This window comes from Erithacus rubecula (genome assembly GCF_903797595.1).
Source record: "Erithacus rubecula genome assembly, chromosome: 13".
In the NCBI taxonomy this organism is placed as follows: Eukaryota; Metazoa; Chordata; class Aves; order Passeriformes; family Muscicapidae; genus Erithacus; species Erithacus rubecula.
Genome location: NC_136665.1, coordinates 6,824,028 through 6,841,719, shown reverse-complemented (window position 1 = coordinate 6,841,719; position 17,692 = coordinate 6,824,028). Strand labels below are relative to the sequence as shown.

The 17,692-nt window shown below is 60.9% G+C and overlaps 2 protein-coding genes across 5 annotated transcripts; one reads left to right on the top strand and one right to left on the bottom strand.

Annotated features, from left to right (window-relative positions):
- The first annotated feature begins 2,249 nt into the window (after positions 1–2,249).
- Positions 2,250–12,819, top strand: GRM2 (glutamate metabotropic receptor 2). Of its 4 annotated transcripts, none has more exons than XR_013775708.1 (8): positions 2,250–2,339; positions 5,128–5,748; positions 7,447–8,284; positions 8,996–9,836; positions 9,940–10,059; positions 10,957–11,131; positions 11,610–11,969; positions 12,051–12,817. XR_013775708.1 is itself a non-coding variant. In XM_079316842.1 (6 exons), exons 2-6 carry the CDS (start codon positions 5,290–5,292, stop codon positions 11,681–11,683), a joined length of 2,610 nt encoding a protein of 869 aa, XP_079172968.1. In that variant the 5' UTR covers positions 2,250–2,339; positions 5,128–5,289; the 3' UTR covers positions 11,684–12,064. The 4 variants fall into 4 exon arrangements, 1 of the variants encoding a protein (XP_079172968.1); XR_013775707.1 differs by adding an exon at positions 3,327–3,721 and having other exon boundaries at positions 2,260–2,339; positions 8,996–10,059; positions 12,051–12,819; XR_013775706.1 differs by having other exon boundaries at positions 8,996–10,059; positions 12,051–12,819.
- Positions 12,796–16,485, bottom strand: RRP9 (ribosomal RNA processing 9, U3 small nucleolar RNA binding protein). Its single transcript, XM_079316860.1, has 15 exons — positions 16,349–16,485; positions 16,144–16,226; positions 15,755–15,867; positions 15,602–15,675; positions 15,443–15,484; positions 15,128–15,254; positions 14,824–14,948; positions 14,511–14,603; positions 14,311–14,411; positions 14,063–14,197; positions 13,834–13,896; positions 13,612–13,757; positions 13,438–13,517; positions 13,246–13,319; positions 12,796–13,148 (listed from the first exon to the last, which is right to left on the bottom strand). The coding sequence occupies exons 1-15, from the start codon at positions 16,421–16,423 to the stop codon at positions 13,043–13,045; spliced, it is 1,437 nt and encodes a 478-aa protein (XP_079172986.1). The 5' UTR covers positions 16,424–16,485; the 3' UTR covers positions 12,796–13,042.
- Between the last annotated feature and the right edge of the window lie 1,207 nt (positions 16,486–17,692).

Below are 17,692 nucleotides of genomic sequence, written 5' to 3'. Positions count from 1 at the left end.
CTGGTGGCTGGTATGTTGCTGACTTGTCCTTTGACTGATTGTGCCATCCTGCTCCAGGGTGGGGATGTGGATGGGAGCTGCCTCCATGGCCCTCACTGAGACAAAGAGCTGCCCAGGGGCTATGCATCCCTGCTGCTCAGGCTTTATTCCTGCCTGGGCAGTCCAGGTGTGTCCCCAGCAAGCTGCAGGGGAAGAGGGGAAGGAAGAGTCCCAGCTGCTGTGCCGAGATGGGCAGAGCTGGAGGGAGGTGGCATCCCCACTCCTTCTGGGAACCTGTGGGGAGTAAAACTGGTATAAAGCTGCTTCTGGGCCTCCTTGTGTGGCAGGGGACACAGACTGCCTGCACCGTGCCTCCCTGACATCCCATCTGTCTGTTCTGCTGCTGTGGAATGCAGGTAAGGAGGGCTGCCTAGCCTCCTTCTGGTTCCCTGTCTCTCAGCTTGGGACAAGGGAGCAGCTTCAACATCATGGCCTTGGTGCCTTGGGGCAATGCCCTGTGCCAGAGCACCTGCTGAGTGCCCTTGGTGCCTCCAGCAGCCCAGAGATTGTCTCCTGGTGGTCAAACATGGCAACCCAAAACTGGGACTTGGGGTGGGGGTGCCAGGGGCAGGGGAGGTCTGTCTGTTTCTCCATGGTAGGAATGTGTCCTCCCTGGCTTGGAAAGGTCATGATTAGTCCTCAGCCAGTGATTGACATGAGATTATTCATAAATATTTTGTGCTCTGAGTGATAAAATATTAAACTCCTCCAGCCCACATGGAAAAATATTGCTCTTCCTGGTGTTTATCTTTGTTGCTGGTTATTACAAAACTGCCAAGCCCCCTGAAATATTTATGCTTGGCTGAGGCTCCCAGGGGGTTGGAGCCAGGCAGTGGGTACTGACGGTGCTTGTCCCCTAACCCCACTGAAGCTGGGCACCAGGGGGCTTTGCCATCACTCTCCTGCATCGGGGGTGATGCAGCCAGTGCCGAGGTGTGTGCGAGGCTGGAGCCAGGACCCATCTGCTGGGGGAAAGTGGGACCACGGCAGTGCCAGCATCCCTTGGCACAACACACACCTCCAGTCCTCCTCAGCTCTGTCCCCAGCCCGCAGTGGCGAGGTCCACCAGCCAGGCACCCTCCTCTCCCCAGTGTCCCACTCTGTGCTAACAATCCTGAAAGGAGAGGGGCTGGTGGGGGCTGGGTTCCTGCTGCTGTGGAGCTCCAGGAGGGACCTTGCCACAGACATTCCGAGTTATCCCTCCCCAAACCAGGATTGCCAGGGGGGAGTCCAGCAGCAGGCGTCTGACTCAAGCAGTGCCCTTAACCCGCAGCCTGCAAGTGCAGCAGCTGGCAGAGGGGAGACTGAGGCACACACAGGTGAGGTGGTCACTCGGGACAGTGCCCCAGAAGCACCCTTGTTCTCTGTGTCATCCCCTGTCCCGTTCTTGTCTCTGAGTGATGGAGCTCTGGGGATACAACACTGCCGGATCCTGGGCAGCTGAATGGCTCTAGGAAGAGTTTGAGCAGTTGGTGGATATCTGAAACACAACCCTGCCAGTGCCTCCATTTTTTGTGTGGTCCAAAGCCTTCCAAGATTGGTGTTTGGGCTGCCGGTGAGTACTGGGGCTGTGTGGGATGCAGGTGGGCAGTGGGGTAATGCTGGGTGCCTGAATTCCTCCCAAGGAGTTGGGGAGCAGGGGGCAGGCCAGCCAAGGGGGAACAAACCCTGGGGCACCAGTTTGTGGCTGTGGAGCTTGATCTGGGGCTGGGACCCCTCTCACTGGGCCGGGAATGAGCTGGGCGCTCTGAGGCCAGGGGAGCAGGTGCTGAGCTGTGCCATGCCAGGTCTGCCATGCATGTCCTGCCTGCTCCAGATGTGTCCTGCCTCTGCCCAGCCTGCACCTGCCCATTCCTTGCTTGCATCTAGCTATGCCTTCTCTGTGTCCTGCCTGGCCTTCCTTGTGTCCTGCCTTTTCTGGTCATGTCCTGCTTGCATCCTGTCGGTGTTCTGGCTCAGTCTGGCCATCTCTTGTCCGGATCTTGCTGTGTCCTGCCTGTGTTCCACCGTTTCTGTCCATGTCCCGCCCGTGCCCTGCCTGGACCTGGCCATCTGCCCCCGTTTTGCCCCAGCCCCGGCAGTGCCTTGCCCTGCTCAGCCAGTGACGGAGCGAGCGGGGGGCAGTCGGGCCGGCCCCGGGGCTGCCGCTGCCCACCGGGCCGGGCCGGGCCGGGCGGGGGGCGGAGCGGCTCCGCTCTGCTGGGACTGGCGGAGTGTCAGAGGCGGCGGCGAGAGGCGGCGGCAGCCGCAGCTCCGAGACAGCCGCGGCACCGGCTCCCGGCACAGTCCGCCGGGCCCAGGTAAGGGCTGCGGTCCCACCCCGGCGCTCCCACCGCCGTGACCTGGGCTCGCTCCGTGCCCCGGCGGCGCGTCGCCGTCTCCGGAGCCCCGGTGCCGGCGGTGGAGGAGCACGGACACCGGCGACCCCCGCAGCCGTCGGGGCCGCGCCGCGGCGGGGCTGGGAGACCGGTGCGCGGTGCCGGGGCTCCCGGAGCGGCGGGACGAGAGCAGAGCACGGGCACGGGCAGCGGCACAGGAGCGGCCGGGGATGCGGGCGGTCGGGGTGGCACCGGGGCAGCTCCCGCCGCTCCTTGCCCGGCGCAGGACGCGGGGCTCCGGGAGAACGGCTTTGGGGGGTTCTCGCCCCGCGGTGATCCGGCAGTCCCGAGTCCTGCACCGGCACTCAGCGGGGACTCGCCGCCGCTGCTCCCGCCGGGGCTGCCCGCCGGCATCGGGCAGCAAAGCGGGGTCGGCACTGGACAGACCCCCGCCGCTGCTGCTCCCCCGGGTCTCCGGTCCGGCTGTCCGAGCCGGGGCTTTGAGGGGCTGTGAGTGTGCCGGGCAGCAGGATCTCGGGGCGCGTTCGGGACGGGAGATGGGGTGGCCGCGGGGGCGCCGGGGGAGCGCCCTGGGGAGGCGCCTCGGCCCCGCGGGGCCCCGGGACTGGCAGCAGGAGAGAGCTGGGGTTCCTGGCACAGCTCGGTGGCGGTGGGACCTCTGGGACCTCCGCGGGAGGTGATGCTGTCCCTGCGCCCCCGCAGCTTTGCTCCTGTCGCACCCGCCCCAGGTGTCACACGCCCCCGGGGATGCTGGTGTCGGAGGGGTCAGGGTTCCTAGCGGGGGATGGGGAGCGCTCCGAGCACGGAGGAGTCACGGCCCCTTCTCACCCACCCCACTCGCGGTGCGTCCGGCAGGAGAGGCTGCCCGCAGCTGGCAGGAGCTTCCCGCCCTGCCGTGACCGTCGGGCTGGTCTGGGCTTTGCCCTACCCGGTGCTTCACTTCCCCAGACGTTCTCCAGAGGTTCCCGCGGGCTGTCATCCCCCCAGCACTAAAACAGTCGAGCTGAGTAGCTGCGAGAATGGCAGCAGCCCTGCTCACTGTCCATCGTGGCTTGCTGCCGGGTGAAGGATGTTTGTCCTTCAGACGAGCTTGGCCTGAAGGTGCCTTTCATCTGGTGGGTCCTGTCAACTGCCCCAAAAGGCCTGGACCACAGGGACCCGGGTTCCCAGGGCCACCGGACCCCTGTGCCAGGCTCAGCTGATGGGCTCCATCAATAATCCATGTGCCCGTGGCCTCTTTCCTGCTTGAGGAAACCCTGGGTCCCTTAGAAGCTTTTATTCCTGAAATAAGGCAGGGACCCTCCCTTCTCTCATCTCCAAAGTCCTTCACACTGGGAGGTCAGGTAGGAGATACCCTGAGACAGATGGGGACTCAGCAACAGCAGGCAGCACCTGAGAACAGGCACTTTGGGGCATGGAGGAAGAGGAGGAGGAGGAGGTCTGCATGTCACCCCACCTCACCCCATTATACTCTGTGCCACACTGCTGCCCACACCCCCCTGGGCATCACTGTCAGCTCTGACTCCTTGCTGGAGGGCTCCTCCAGCACCGTCATCACCTGTCTGGAAGCAGCGTGGGGCCATCCTCCTGCTCAGGGAGAGTAGCCTCACCACAGGCTGCAGGGAACTGCAGGAGAACCAGCACTCTCTGACATCCCCCTCCCACCCTCTGTGCCCCCACAAGCACTGTGGAAGAGGCTGTGGTCCTGCCACAGCATCAGCAGCTTCCTCTTCCAAAGCAGCCTGAGGCTTCTGGACTGTCAAGGGGTCTCCTTCTCCCATGGCCCCTGAAATGCCAGCCTGTGGGATTTCAGCAGTCAGCTTCAAATGGGAAACAAATCTCTCCCGTGATTTGGGAAAAGACAAGCAATCTTGGAGGGGACTGCATCTTCTGCCAAAACAAGGCCTGCCTGCTGCAAAAGCCTTTGATTCCCCTGCGCCTCCGTGCTTTCTGCAGAGGGAGTCAGCAAACCTGGCTCTTACTTTTACTGAAATCTCTGAATTTAGTATACAGGGAAGGAAGGGGCGGTGGTGAGAGAACAGACTCTGAAGCACCGCGACTGCCAGAGCCCTGTGTGATACTGCAGGAAGGTGAAGCCAGTGGCGAGTCCCTGCTCCAGCCCTGGTGCCACGGACAGCCCTGGGGCAGCAGCAGGGGGGTGGGCTCCGTGGCTATGGGATGGAGATTAAAATACTGTGAGCACTGGGTGCTGTGGGCACTGTGGGCTCATGGCTGGCTGCTTTTGGCAGTGCTCCTGGCTGGAGGTTGGGATCTGTCAGCACCCCTGATGCTGCTGCGTGGGCTGGGGGCTCAGCTTGGAGCCAGCTTTGGCTCTCTCTGCCCAGCCCAGCGTCCCTGTGCCAGGTGACATCCCTGGCTCTTTCCCGCTCCATGATATTTTAGGGCTGTCAAGCTGTCCCCTTGCAGGCTGTTGTACCCAATGCTGTCAGAGGGGCCCACCCCTATGCCAGTGTGTCCCTGGGAGGACTGTGGGCAGACTGGTTGCTGTGCCCTCCCTTGAGCCCTAGGATCTGTGTCACCTGTGTGTGTCCTGGGGGTTCTGGGTCACTGTGGGAGCTATTGCATCTGTCCATCTTGCCTTTCTGCAGGGTCCTTCTTCCTAAGGGCATCCTGGGTGGGGAGCACAGGCAGGCTCATGGCCTGGCTCTCCTGTGCAGCACTGCCTGCCCCTGTCCCTATCGTGCCTTGCATCCCACAGACCCAGCTGCTTTTCCCTTTGCTTTTCCAGGTGCCGAGGGCTGTGCCGGGGTGGCACCACCTCTCTCCCACCGACACCACGCCGTGCTACCCCACAGCACCCAATGCCTGGGAACTGCCTGCCCTCGCCTTGACGGGTGGCAGTGGGTGACACGGGGTGGTGTGGATCCCCCAGCCAGCACCAGCACACCCCATGGAGGTCCCCTGGTCCGCCTGGCTGGGGCTGATGCACCTGGCAACCTGTCTGGCTGCTGGGCACGGCATGGCTGGCAAGAAGGAGATCAGCATGGATGGGGACCTGGTGATTGGGGGCCTCTTCCCCGTCCATGAGAAAGGAGTGGGGAGTGAAGATTGCGGCAAGATCAACGAGCACCGGGGCATCCAGCGCCTGGAGGCCATGCTCTTCGCCCTGGACGAGATCAACAGGGACGGGAGCATCCTGCCAGGGGTGAAGCTGGGTGCTCACATCCTCGACACCTGCTCCAAGGACACCTATGCCCTCGAGCAGTCCCTTGACTTCGTCCGTGCCTCCCTCACCAGGGTGGATGGTTCCGAGCACATCTGCCCTGATGGCTCCTACGCTGTCCACGATGACGTTCCCACCGCCATCACCGGCGTCATCGGCGGCTCCTACAGCGACGTTTCCATCCAGGTACCGCCCAGGAGACGGGTCAGGTGGGGCCAGGGCTCTGGCTGAAGTGGGGGAGGGGGATAAAACTTTGGCAGCAGCACGGTGATTCCATGGCCAGTGTGGCACAGGGAGCTCACTCCTCCCTCATGGTGATGCTCTGCCCCTTTCTCCAGTGGGGAGGGAGTGCTGGGCAGGCATCTTTCTGTGATTGTGGGGGTGTGCCCAGGATCCCCTTGGGGGTTGCATGAGTTCCCCAACACTCCATTAGCCGTAGGAGCAAAGCCTCACATGGGGATAGGTGTTTATTCCTCTCCTGGGTTTCAGGAGGCAGGCACAGCTCCTCGGCTCAGCTCATGTCTGGACTGTGCCAGGCAGAGCAGACCAGTGTGAGGGGACACTGTCCCCCTTGCCATCCCAAATGGCAGCCTGTGAGGTGCTGTAAGGGACATGCACCTCTGAGGGGCTCAGCCACAGGGCTGCCTGGCTGGGGCAGGCTGGACTCAGAGGAAAAGTACCCCTGTATCTCCAGTGATCCCACAGGAACAGGCAAGGACCTCAAACTTCAGACCTGGTTGTGACCCCGGGTGGGCTGCACCACAGCTCTGTGGACTCAGAGGCTGGTTTTGGCGGGGAGAAGAGCATCCCCTGAGGATGCAGGCAAGCAGCAGGACCAGTTGAGTCACAGGGGTGGCCAGTGGGCCACATGCTTGCAGAGATTTAATGAGTCCCCATCGTGTGTCTGGCTGTGTGTCCTGAGCTTTGGGATCCCTGCATTCCCCAGCTATGGGGTGGAAGAAGCTGGGACTGTGTGATGGAGGCAGCATCTCAACCCACCTGGGCACTTTCCCTAGCATGTCCTCATGTCCCAGCCCTGGGCAGGAAGGTGTCAGCAGGGGCAGAATGTGGGCTGGCTGCAGAGCTCAAGGGGCACTGGGGGGACATGGCAGGCTGGCAGCTCCTATGCATGGTGAGGACAGGCAGCAGCATCACTGCACTCGGAGACATTCTTGCCGTTAGGGGACTTTGTCGTCAAGATCATTTGTCCACGTTAATTAAGCCATGTCTCCTGCCTGGGGAGCAGTGAGATATGGGCAGGCTTGGTAGCCCCGCTGGCACATCCGAGGCCCCCTTGCTGCCCCCAGAGCCTGGGTTTTAACAGGCTCATTAGTGGGGCTTTTTTCCTCTTTGAAGTAAACGAGGGATTCTGCTGAGTGGCTGGAAGGTGCCAGTCCCGCTGAGCTCCCGATGCGGGACGCGCAGGCGCCGGTCCCCAGCTCTGCAGCATCCCCCAGCCTAGTGGGGGCATCTGCCCTGACTCCCAGCCCCTAGAATCCTTTCCTCCTGTGCTGTAAGGCTGCCAGGCATCCTGATTTTCTCCTTGCTGTCAAGCAACTCCCACAGGTCACCTGTGGCAGATTTTCTGCTTTTGTCCCCTCCCCAGCCCCAAATTTCAGAGTGGAGTGCTTGAAACATTAAAAAAAAAAAAATATAAAAAATAAAGATAATTGAGCAAGTGTGAGGGCTCAGGCACTCTGTGAATGTGCTATCCATTCTTCTCCAGTCCCTCCACAGATCAGGGTGCTCTGGGTTGGGATGGGCTGCTCATCAGCCCAATGGTTGTGCATTGGGAGCATTGTGCAACACTGGGTGGGCATTCCCCCATAGGAATGTCCCTTGCTGGCCACCTCCTCAGGCATTCACCTCTCCTCCTCCGTGCAGGTGGCCAACCTGCTGCGGCTCTTCCAGATCCCCCAGATCAGCTACGCCTCCACCAGTGCCAAGCTCAGCGACAAGTCCCGCTATGATTACTTCGCCCGCACTGTCCCACCCGACTTCTACCAGGCCAAAGCCATGGCAGAGATCCTCCGCTTCTTCAACTGGACCTACGTCTCCACTGTGGCCTCCGAGGGCGACTATGGGGAGACGGGGATCGAGGCCTTCGAGCAAGAAGCCCGCATGCGCAACATCTGCATCGCCACCTCGGAGAAGGTGGGGCGCTCCATGAACAAGAAGACCTACGACGGCGTGGTGCGGGCTCTGCTGCAGAAGCCCAACGCCAGAGTGGTGGTGCTGTTCACCCGAAGTGAAGATGCCCGGGAGCTGCTGGCAGCTGCCCAGAGAATCAATGTGTCCTTCATGTGGGTGGCCAGTGACGGGTGGGGAGCCCTGGAGAGCGTGGTGGCCGGGAGCGAAGCGGTGGCGGAGGGAGCCATCACCATCGAACTGGCAGCCTACCCCATCAAGGAGTTTGCTTCCTACTTCCGTAGCCTCCACCCCTACAACAACAGCCGAAATCCCTGGTTTCGGGAGTTTTGGGAGCAGAAGTTTAGGTGCAGCTTCCATACACAGGACTGTAGCCGGTACTCCCTCAAGACAGGCAAGTTTGAGCCCGAGTCTAAGATCACGTTTGTGGTCAATGCAGTCTATGCCATGGCTCACTCTCTTCACAACATGCACCGGACATTGTGCCCCAACTCCACCAAGCTCTGTGATGCCATGAAGCCTGTCAATGGCAAGAGGTTTTACAAGGACTTCATACTCAATGTTAATTTTGATGGTGAGTCCAAAATGGAGATGTGGTTTGGCTGCCAGACTGGAAAGGGATGGGTGGAGGATAGGAAAGAGGCCCAGATTTGACCCAAGACCTTCCAATTTCTCCAGCCTGCCCACACCCAGGGCTGTGGTTGTCCTGAGGTGCCAACAGCCCACCATCATCCTTGTGAGGCAATCAAGGTCTTTGTCCCCAGTGAAAATGTGTAGAGAAGCTGACCACCATCTCCATCCTACTACAACTGGGTGGAACCAGCCCCACAAGGGACCCTTGAGAACATAGGTTCTTGCAAGCACCATGATTTATTCGCATTTCAGGGATTAAACTGGAGGGATATCCTTGATCGGGGATATTTTGGGGTGGATTAGAAGCATGTCCTTTGGCTATGGGCTATGGGTGCCTATTGCCCATGGGCTAAGAGTACCTTGGCTAACAGGAGTCACTGGGAGCCACGGAGGCTGCACAACTCCTCTCTGCCCCTGCAGAGCTGGCTAGGGTTGATGTGCTGTCAGGCAGGTGGGCAGGTAGTTCTCCACCTTTGCTTTACTGCTCCTAACGTGCATAGGCAGCAAGGATGGGAGTGGAGGCAGGAAAGAGGTTGGACATTTACCTGTGGCCATGGAGGGATATGACCCTTTGGATGAGCCCTGCCTCGAGGCCTGGAGTGAGTGTTGTCCTGCCCTGGGGCAGTGACTGTCTCCCCTCTCCTCCCTGCAGCTCCATTCAGGCCAGCAGACACGGAGAGCGTCGTTCGGTTTGACCGCTACGGCGATGGCATCGGGCGCTACAACATCTTCAACTACCACTACGCGGACGGGCGGTACCGGTACCAGAAAGTGGGCTACTGGGCAGAGGGGCTCATCCTGGACACCAGCCTCATCCCCTGGGCTGAGACCTCCATTCCCGTGTCCCAGTGCAGCGACCCCTGCAAGAAGAATGAGATCAAGAGCATGCAGCCCGGAGACATTTGCTGCTGGATCTGCATCCCCTGCCAGCCCTACGAGTACCTGCTGGATGAGTTCACCTGCATGGACTGTGGGCTTGGTTACTGGCCCAATGAGACCCTGAATGGCTGCTACGAGCTGCCCCAAGAGTACATCCGCTGGAAAGATGTCTGGGCCATTGGTCCCGTCACTATCTCTTGCCTGGGTTTTATCTCCACCCTCTTCGTTATCGGAGTCTTCGTGAAGAACAACGACACTCCCATTGTGAAGGCCTCTGGACGAGAGCTGTGCTACATTCTGCTGACTGGGGTCCTCATGTGCTACAGCATGACCTTCATCTTCATCGCAAAGCCCTCCACCGGGGTGTGCACGCTGCGGCGCCTGGGGCTGGGCACGTCCTTCGCCGTCTGCTACTCGGCCCTCCTGACCAAGACGAACCGCATCGCCAGGATCTTCAGCGGCGTGAAGGAGGGGGTGCAGCGCCCCCGCTTCATAAGCCCAACCTCACAGGTGGTCATCTGCATGGCCCTCATCTCCTGCCAGCTGATCATCGTCATCATCTGGCTGCTGGTGGAGACCCCTGGCACAGGCAAGGAGACTGAGCCTGACAAGAGGTACATTGTCACCCTCAAGTGCAACAACCGCGACTCCAACATGCTCATTTCGCTCACCTACAATGTCCTCTTGATTGTCCTCTGCACGGTCTACGCCTTCAAGACACGGAAATGTCCCGAAAACTTCAACGAGGCCAAGTTCATTGGGTTCACCATGTACACGACCTGCATCATCTGGCTGGCCTTCCTGCCCATCTTCTACGTGACCTCCAGCGACTACCGTGTAAGAGCTGGAGCTCTGAGGGGGCTCTGACAGGGCTTGGTCTCGGTGGTCCTGGAGATTTGGGCCATGCAGGGTTCATGATTAGGAGATGTGTGGGCCTGGGGAAGGGTCTTCATCCACACACCTGGTGATAGTCACCTCTGCACTGGGTAATTCAGGACCAGGTGAAGGGTCCTGAAGGGCTATGGTTGATGAGGCAATGAGTTTTGGAGAGAGGACCTGCCCTCCTCCCTCTTTTGCTAGGATGAGGATGGGAAATGGCCCTGAGATGTCCAGAGTTTCTCCCATAGCCAGACCATGGAGGAATGATAGTCATCCTTCAGCCTGGTGACACAAAAGCATGAGACAGCTGCTGGCTCATCCAGACACTACACTCCAGGGCATGAATGCCAGTACCAGGGCCAGCCTGCTCCTTGGGTTACTGAGCAGTGCCAGGAATTGGGTAGCACAGGGTGCATCCTGAGCACCTCAAGACCCCTGGCATGGACAACCAAACACATGCCTGATGGGTCTTGAGGAATTGGTGGAGGAGAGCTGCAGTCAGAGGCTTACAGAGAGGGCCTGCACCCCCAGGGACAGTGGGCACTGGGATGGGGGAGTGTAGGCTCTGGCCTCAGGCAGTGCCACAAAGCAGCATGTTAGCAGGGCTGGGGCTGCTGCTCAGGGTGTACCTGCTTTGCAGGGGCAACTTGTCCCCATCAGGGCAGTGTCCATACTTTTCCCTTGGGTCTCCTACAGTACCACCCTGCCAGAGGGATGTGGTGTGGGGTGGGATGTCCCTGCAGGGTGCAGCCTGTGCCTAGAGGGGCTGACCAGTGCCACAGCATGGGCTTCATCCTGCCCTGCTTGGGCAGAGGGCTGATGGGTGGAGCACCTGATGCCCACCCCTGTCTCCAGGTCCAGACCACCACCATGTGCATCTCGGTGAGCCTCAGCGGCACCGTGGTCCTCGGCTGCCTCTTCACGCCCAAGCTGCACATCATCCTCTTCCAGCCGCAGAAGAACGTGGCCAGTCACCGCGTGGGCACCGCCCGCTTCAGCGTGGCAGCAGCCAGCTCCAGCCAGTCCCATGGTGAGCACGCTGGGGCTGGGGGAGGGCTGGGGGACAGCACCCCTTTCCTGGAGGGGGGTGTGTTTGGGCACTCCAACACGGGTTCCTGAAGAAAAGAGGGGTATGGGGTAGGCAAAGTGGGCATTGGGAGGGAATGGAGGTTGTGTCCCCAGTGTCTCTTCCCTGTCCTGTGTCCCAGTGCCTCATCTCCCAGGACAGCACAGCTGCCAGAGGGGTGGGTACTGCTCCTGGGGGGCCATTATTGCTCTGAGGCCACTCTCCACCCCAACACAGGTGATTCAGCTGCCCCCAGGTTCCTGTCACTACCCGAGGCACTCTCCACTTGAGCCCCAGGGAATATGACACCCCTGGGCACCCGGGGGGGTTACAGCCATCCTGACTACCCTGCACCCCAGCTCCCTGGGCACCACTGCCATGGGATGCTGGGGGTGCTGCTGCCAGACCCCAACCCAGCCCTGACTGCTGCCTTCCTGTCCAGGCTCAGCCTCGCCATACGTGCCCACGGTGTGCAATGGCCGTGAGGTGGTGGATTCCACGACGTCATCCTTGTGAAGGACGGGGGCCAGGCTGTGGTGCTGCCACAGAGCACCCCAACTGCTCCCCTAGGGAGACAGGGCCTGCAGCATGGCCCAGCGAAGTGCCAGGTGCAGCCAGGAGGCTCAGCCCCTGCCCCAGCACGAGCTACACATCCCACATGTCGGGTCATGATACGTGTCACCCTTCCCTTGCACTGAGCCACGTTACAGGTACCCTGTGCTCCACACCCTGCACTGAGCCATGGTGAACATCCCCACTCCCTGAGCCACAGAGTACATCCCCACCCTCACACTGAGCCATGGCACACGTCCCTCTGTGTCCCCACCCTCACACTGAGCCATGGCACATGTCTCTCTGCATCCCCACCCTCACACTGAGCCAGGGCACACGTCCCTCTGTGTCACCTGCACTGAGCCATTGTGCCCCCACACCCCCTGCCCTGAGCCATGGTGAATGTTCCCCCATCCCTTGCACTGAGCCGTAGTGCACATCGCACGGACCTTGCACTGAGCTGTGGCACAAATACCCTCTCCTTGTCCCTTGCACTGAGCCCTGGTGCAGACCTGCCTGCACTGAGCCCTGGGGCACATCCCCTGCCCCTTGCCCTCAGCACCAGCTGGGGCACAACCCCACTCCCTCTTGCCAAGCCCTGTTCCACCTCCTGCTTTCTGCTTGTGCCAATCCACGCTGCACCTCCACCCTGCCACATGCTACCCTTGCCCTGTCACCCACCCCACCTTCCCAGAGCCATGCCTTCCCCACCATCTCCTGTTCCAAGCCTTGGACCACATCACCCTTCCCCTAGTGCTTTGCATTTTCATGTTTTCCTCCTGGTTTTGGCCACAGGAGAGCCACTGAGCGTGGCTGGGCTGGGCCCAAGCCCCTCCATCGCTTCCCTCCGTGTGTGTGGCGCTTCTCATCCCTTTGTGGGAGACAGGGCAGGAGCAAGGACAGATAAATGCCCACTGACCCCAGCCCCTGCAGAGCCTGGGGGGCTACTGGAGGCTCAGGGCAAGCAACAGGACCCAGGTATTTGAGCCCAACCAAGTTTTTAAGAGTAGATTTTTTCTGTGAACAAAAGTGTCTTTTTTTTTTTTTTTTTTTTTTGTAATTTATGTAAATAAAGTGGTTTTGGTGTTGTTTTTTTTTACAAAATGGATTGTTCCAGAGCTCAGGTACAGCCAAACCTGAGAGAAGGGGACAGACCCTCGCAGAGGGCACAGCCACATCAAGACATGGGGGCCAGCAGAATCAGGGACAATGTGACAACCCCCATTTACATCCTGCCGACCTCAGGGTTGTGGCTGCACCAAGGATGGAGGGCACAGCTACAGCGACAGAATGACCTGCTCCAGTGGCTCCAGGGACAGGGGACTAGGAGCTGTCAGGGGATTCAGGGCTAGGGGCTGTGGTCTTCTGCTTCAGGGGGATGATGCAGATACTGTTTTTGGCTTCTTTGATTCTCCACCACCGTCCGAGCCTGTGGATGAGAGAGATGGGGTGCATCACCTTCCAACAAGACCCAGAGGAGGGGGAAGCTGCACCCCCAGGCAGCACGAGGGAGGGGGGGACAGTACCGGTGCTCCTGCCCAATGCCAGCCACCAGGAAGTCACCAGCTGCTGAGAACTTGAGGCTATTGACAAAGCCCACCTGGAGGGGACAGGGCAGGTTAGGGGCTCCCACAGGCTTCTCCTGTGGGCTGGGAAGCCCCTGCTGAGATACCCTCCAGCCCAGCTCCAGAATTCCCAACCTGCCCATCCATCCATACCAAGGGGATGTCCAAGAGGTGCTCCAGCTTCCGAAATCCTTCACCACACTTCCAGAGCTTCACACTGCCGCTGTGGGACCCTGGGGCACGGAGAGGAGACTGTCACACACCTCAGCCCAGGGATGGGAGCAGGACACATTTCCCCCACAGGCTGCCAAAAGCAGCTGCACACACCTGTGGCCAGGAGGTCACTGTTTCGCAGGGCAGCCACAGCTGAGATCCAGTAGGGCTGCTGCAGGCCCTGGCTGCCCTGCTCACCGTGCGCCTGCCGAGCCAGCGCCAGCGGCTTCTTCTTCGTCAGCCCCCACAGGGCTAAAGACCTGCAGGGGACATGAGGGGTGAGGGGGCTGAGGGGCACCCTCCCCACCCCAGGCATCATGCTGGGCCCCTGCTCACCCATCATCAGCACCAGACACCATGTGCTCCTCATTGATGAGCTGGATACAGTCAATGGAGCCCCTGTGAAGAGGCAACTGCCAGCAGTTACAAGTGTGCTTTAGGATCCTGGTTAGGGGAAGAGGGCTCAGCAGCATCCCCAGCATGCTCCCAGTGATGTCTGGCACCCACACATCACTGCCCCAGCTGGACACACCTGGCCACAGCCCCCTCTTTCACCCAGACCTACTGGTGCCCAGAAAACACGAGCTGTGATTCCTCAGGGATCTTCCAGAGCCGTACGGTGCCATCCCGTCCCCCTGCTGTCACACAGCACTCCCGGCTCAGGCTGTCCAGCCCTGTGATGACGTCCTGGTGTCCGAACCTGGAGAAGGAGATGACAAAGAGCAATGGCAAGCATGGCCCTCTGCCCCCTCACCTCCTCAGGGCTGCTGGTGCACCACTTGGCAGGGTCAGTGGGATTTCCCCAGCTCTTACAGGGTCTCCACATATGCGTTCTCTGCCACATCCCAGACCTTGACGGAGCGGTCGTGGGAAGCACTGTACAGCTGGTGTGTGCCCTTTCGGAAGGACAGGCCCTGGGGACAGATGGACAGACACAGCACAGCTGTGATGGATGCCAAGGAGGACACAGCTGCCTGGCCCCACAGGCACCATGCCCAATGCCCCCAACTCACTGAAACGGCATCGCGGTGCCCTGTGAAGATGTGCAGGCGCTTGCAGGTGGCTGCATCCCAGATCATGATCAGCTTGTTCCTGTCTCCCGTAGCCTGGCAGACAGCAGGGGATGCCTGAGATTCTCACCTTAGACACCCACAGCCCACCCCTGCCTGCACTCCCACTCCATGGGCTTTGTGTGTCCCAGGGATCCATTCTTGACCCAGCAAGGGGTAAGGGCTGCTTTAACTCAGCAAGGCACATCTGAACATGAGACTCTACCCCCAGGAGCCTATAAGAACCCTTCCCATGGCCCACTCCCTGTTCCCATACCAGGTACTTGCCGTCCGATGAAATGGCCATGCAAAGGACATGGGACGCGTGCCCCATGTGCCGCTCCTCCGTGCCCTTCTTCCCCCCGGGCACCACGCACAGCCTCTTCCCACTGTCCACCTCCCCTGCAGGAAAGTCATCACAGTCACCTCTTGGGAGCCTCCTACCACTCCCAATATCGTCAATGAGCCTTCCACAGCACAATCCAAGGACTGCCAAGGGCCAAGCCACCTCAGTGGGCACCTGGCTCCCTGCAGGGTTTGGACTTGGGAACAGCCAGTCACGGCCCCAGGTGGTCACTTGCATTTGATGAGGGAGCCGTCCTTGGAAGAAGAAAAAATGAATCTGTCATCAGGGGAGATGACGAGGCAGGTAACAGGCAGCTGGTGTCCCCGCAGCACACGGATCCTGGCTGGATCTGGAGGCCGTACCTGCAGGAAGAGCAGAATGTGAGCTGGGCTGCCCAGGACCCTTCCCCAGGCACAGGAATACCCCAGCACAGCACCCTGACTTCCCCAGGGTGCCAGCAGCAGGCAGAAAGGCTGTAGTGTGCTGGTCGTGCCTTAGTGTCCCCTAAGCTGGCATGTGCAGTCTGGCACCCCCAGCCCCAGGCACTTACATCTTTGGCGACCAGGCGCTGCAGCCGTCCCTTCTGCTCCAGCTGGGGAAGAAGGGAGAGGTTCAGCAGAGGTGGCCTCAGTCCCGGTCCCGCGGGAAGGGGACAGAGCCCGCTGCTGCCAACGGGACCGAGGGGTCGCACAGGCCCCCCCCCGCTCACCACGTCCTCCTTCAGCCGGTCGCCGATGAGATCCGCCGGCTCGAGTTCCTCCTCCTCCTCCGCCCGCTCCTCCTCTGCGGCGGGACAGTGCATGAGGGTCGGGCTCAGCGCCCGGGCCCGCCCCGCGGGGCGCCGGCGCCGGCCGGGACTCACCGAGCTGCCGCAGCTCCTCCAGGTACTGCTTGGCCAAGCGCAGCTTCTTCTCCTGCGGCGTCTCCTCCACCTCCTCCTCCGCCGCCTCTCGCCGCCGCCGCCCCAACAACGGGCTGCAGAGACACGCGTGCGTGAGCATCGGTACCGGCACCCGCTCCGGTCCAGGCATCCCCCGATCCGGCATCTCTCCGGTATAGGAATTTCCCCGGTCCAACACCCCCTCCGGTACAGGCATCCCCCGGTCCAACACCCCTTCCGGTACAGGCATCCCCCGGTCCAACACCCCCTCCGGTACAGGCATCCCCCGGTACAGACACCTCTCCGGTATAGGCATCCCCCGGTTTCGACGCCCCGCTACGGTACCGGCACTCCCCAGGCGCAGCCCTTACCTCTCTGTCTCGGAGTCGCTAGACACTTCCTCGTCGGCGGGCCGACCGGCTGTCACCCGTGGTCTCCCATCGGTGCCCGGTGCCTGCGGAACAAAATGGGGCGATCGACGGGACGGGCGCAGCGAAAGCGCCACAGCGACGATCCCCGCGAGGTAGCCCTTCCTCGCCCGCCTCCCTCCTTCTCTCCCTGCGGTCCGGCCCTTACCGCCGGCCGCGGCCGCCGCCGTGCCGCCGCCCCGCGCGGGGCCTTGGCCCTCCTGCCGCCCGCCGCCGCCGCCATGCTGCCGCCGCACGTGGGCCCCCCCGGCCGCCAGCAGAGCTTAGGCCACGCCCCGAGAGCGTCTATTGGCTGTGGGCGGGAGGATCCTGCCTCCTATTGGTCCTGCGGCACCGCCCCTGGCACGGAAGCGCGCCCTGCCCCGCCCCTGCCCGGCCGCCGCGCAGTCACTCATGTGTGACGTCACACAGCTGCCCCGCCCGCGGGCCGTGGCCACTCCCCCATGTTGTGGTCACGCCCCCGGTGCTGCCCCCGCCCCTCCGGTCCCGGTGCGGGGGGTCACTGCCGCACGGACCGGCCCCTCTTGCCGGGGACCCTCAGCTCGGTTGCTACAGCCCCGGGGCCCCCAGCGCTGCCTCCTCTCCCCCCGTGGCCCTTCGGGCCTAGTCCTGCAACTGGCAGCCCCGCAAGGTGACAGTGACAGTGGGTTGCTACTTCCGATATCGTTATCAACTCGTTCTGCCCCTCAGGGACCCTTAATCAGGCTCCGCTGTCGGGCATGGCCTCTGGGCCCTTCCCATGTCCTTTGTGGAGCTCCAGGGACCCGTCGTTGGCCATGCTGAGCTAGTGTCTGTGTCTGGAACAGGTGGTGTTCTAAAGAGCTTAAAAACTGCTTTTGTGCAGAAATTTTGTTGTGTGCAAACAACCTCTTTTCTCTTTGGCACGGGGGGAGTCAGGGAAGGACAGCGAGAATGCCTGCACTGATCTCTGCAATGCAACAGGCCTAGGGAGAGCCTGTCCCAACCTGTGCAGGTGGATGGGAGTGAGACTGCCCTCAGCTCAGCACCTCAAAACATGACAAGAGGAGCCACTCTGTCTGGAAGCCTGTCGAGGCTACGAAGTTTTGGTCTTGGTCGCCCCAGGCTGCTGTGAAGCTGTTGCTCAGTCTCTGAGGCTGCAGGAACCCATGCCAGGAGCAGTGCAAAAGGAGCTGGGTGCACAAGGTGAACCCACCTCCCCATCCATGCAGACAGCAGAAGCAGAAGGGCAGCTGTGGTCAGGGAGGGAAGCTCTACCTAGGAACTGACCAAACTAGAACTCATGAGGACACATCTGAAGGGTCCAAACTGCATTCCCAAAAGGCTGGCCAGGTTGGGAATCCCACCTTGGCCTTATCCGTGTCCTGGTCATGCAGGTGAAAGAGCTGTCCTGCACCTCCTGCTTCATCATCTTTTTTGTGGTGCCTTCCGTAAGCCCCACGACGACTTGAAAGAGACGTATGGAGAGTTCCCGCACAGTGTCTCACTCCTTGGGGTGGAGGGGAAGGTGTGA

Excerpts from the sequence above, each read along its gene's own strand:
- GRM2 (XM_079316842.1), top strand. The coding sequence starts at position 5,290 with ATGGAGGTCCCCTGGTCCGCCTGGCTGGGGCTGATGCACCTGGCAACC. Across the intron at positions 5,749-7,446 it reads ACAGCGACGTTTCCATCCAG|GTGGCCAACCTGCTGCGGCT; the intron begins GTACCGCCCAGG and ends TCCTCCGTGCAG. Across the intron at positions 8,285-8,995 it reads ACTCAATGTTAATTTTGATG|CTCCATTCAGGCCAGCAGAC; the intron begins GTGAGTCCAAAA and ends TCCTCCCTGCAG.
- RRP9 (XM_079316860.1), bottom strand. The coding sequence starts at position 16,423 with ATGGCGGCGGCGGCGGGCGGCAGGAGGGCCAAGGCCCCGCGCGGGGCG. Across the intron at positions 15,868-16,143 it reads AGCGACTCCGAGACAGAGAG|CCCGTTGTTGGGGCGGCGGC; the intron begins GTAAGGGCTGCG and ends GTGTCTCTGCAG. Across the intron at positions 14,604-14,823 it reads CATCGGACGGCAAGTACCTG|GCTACGGGAGACAGGAACAA; the intron begins GTATGGGAACAG and ends GCTGTCTGCCAG.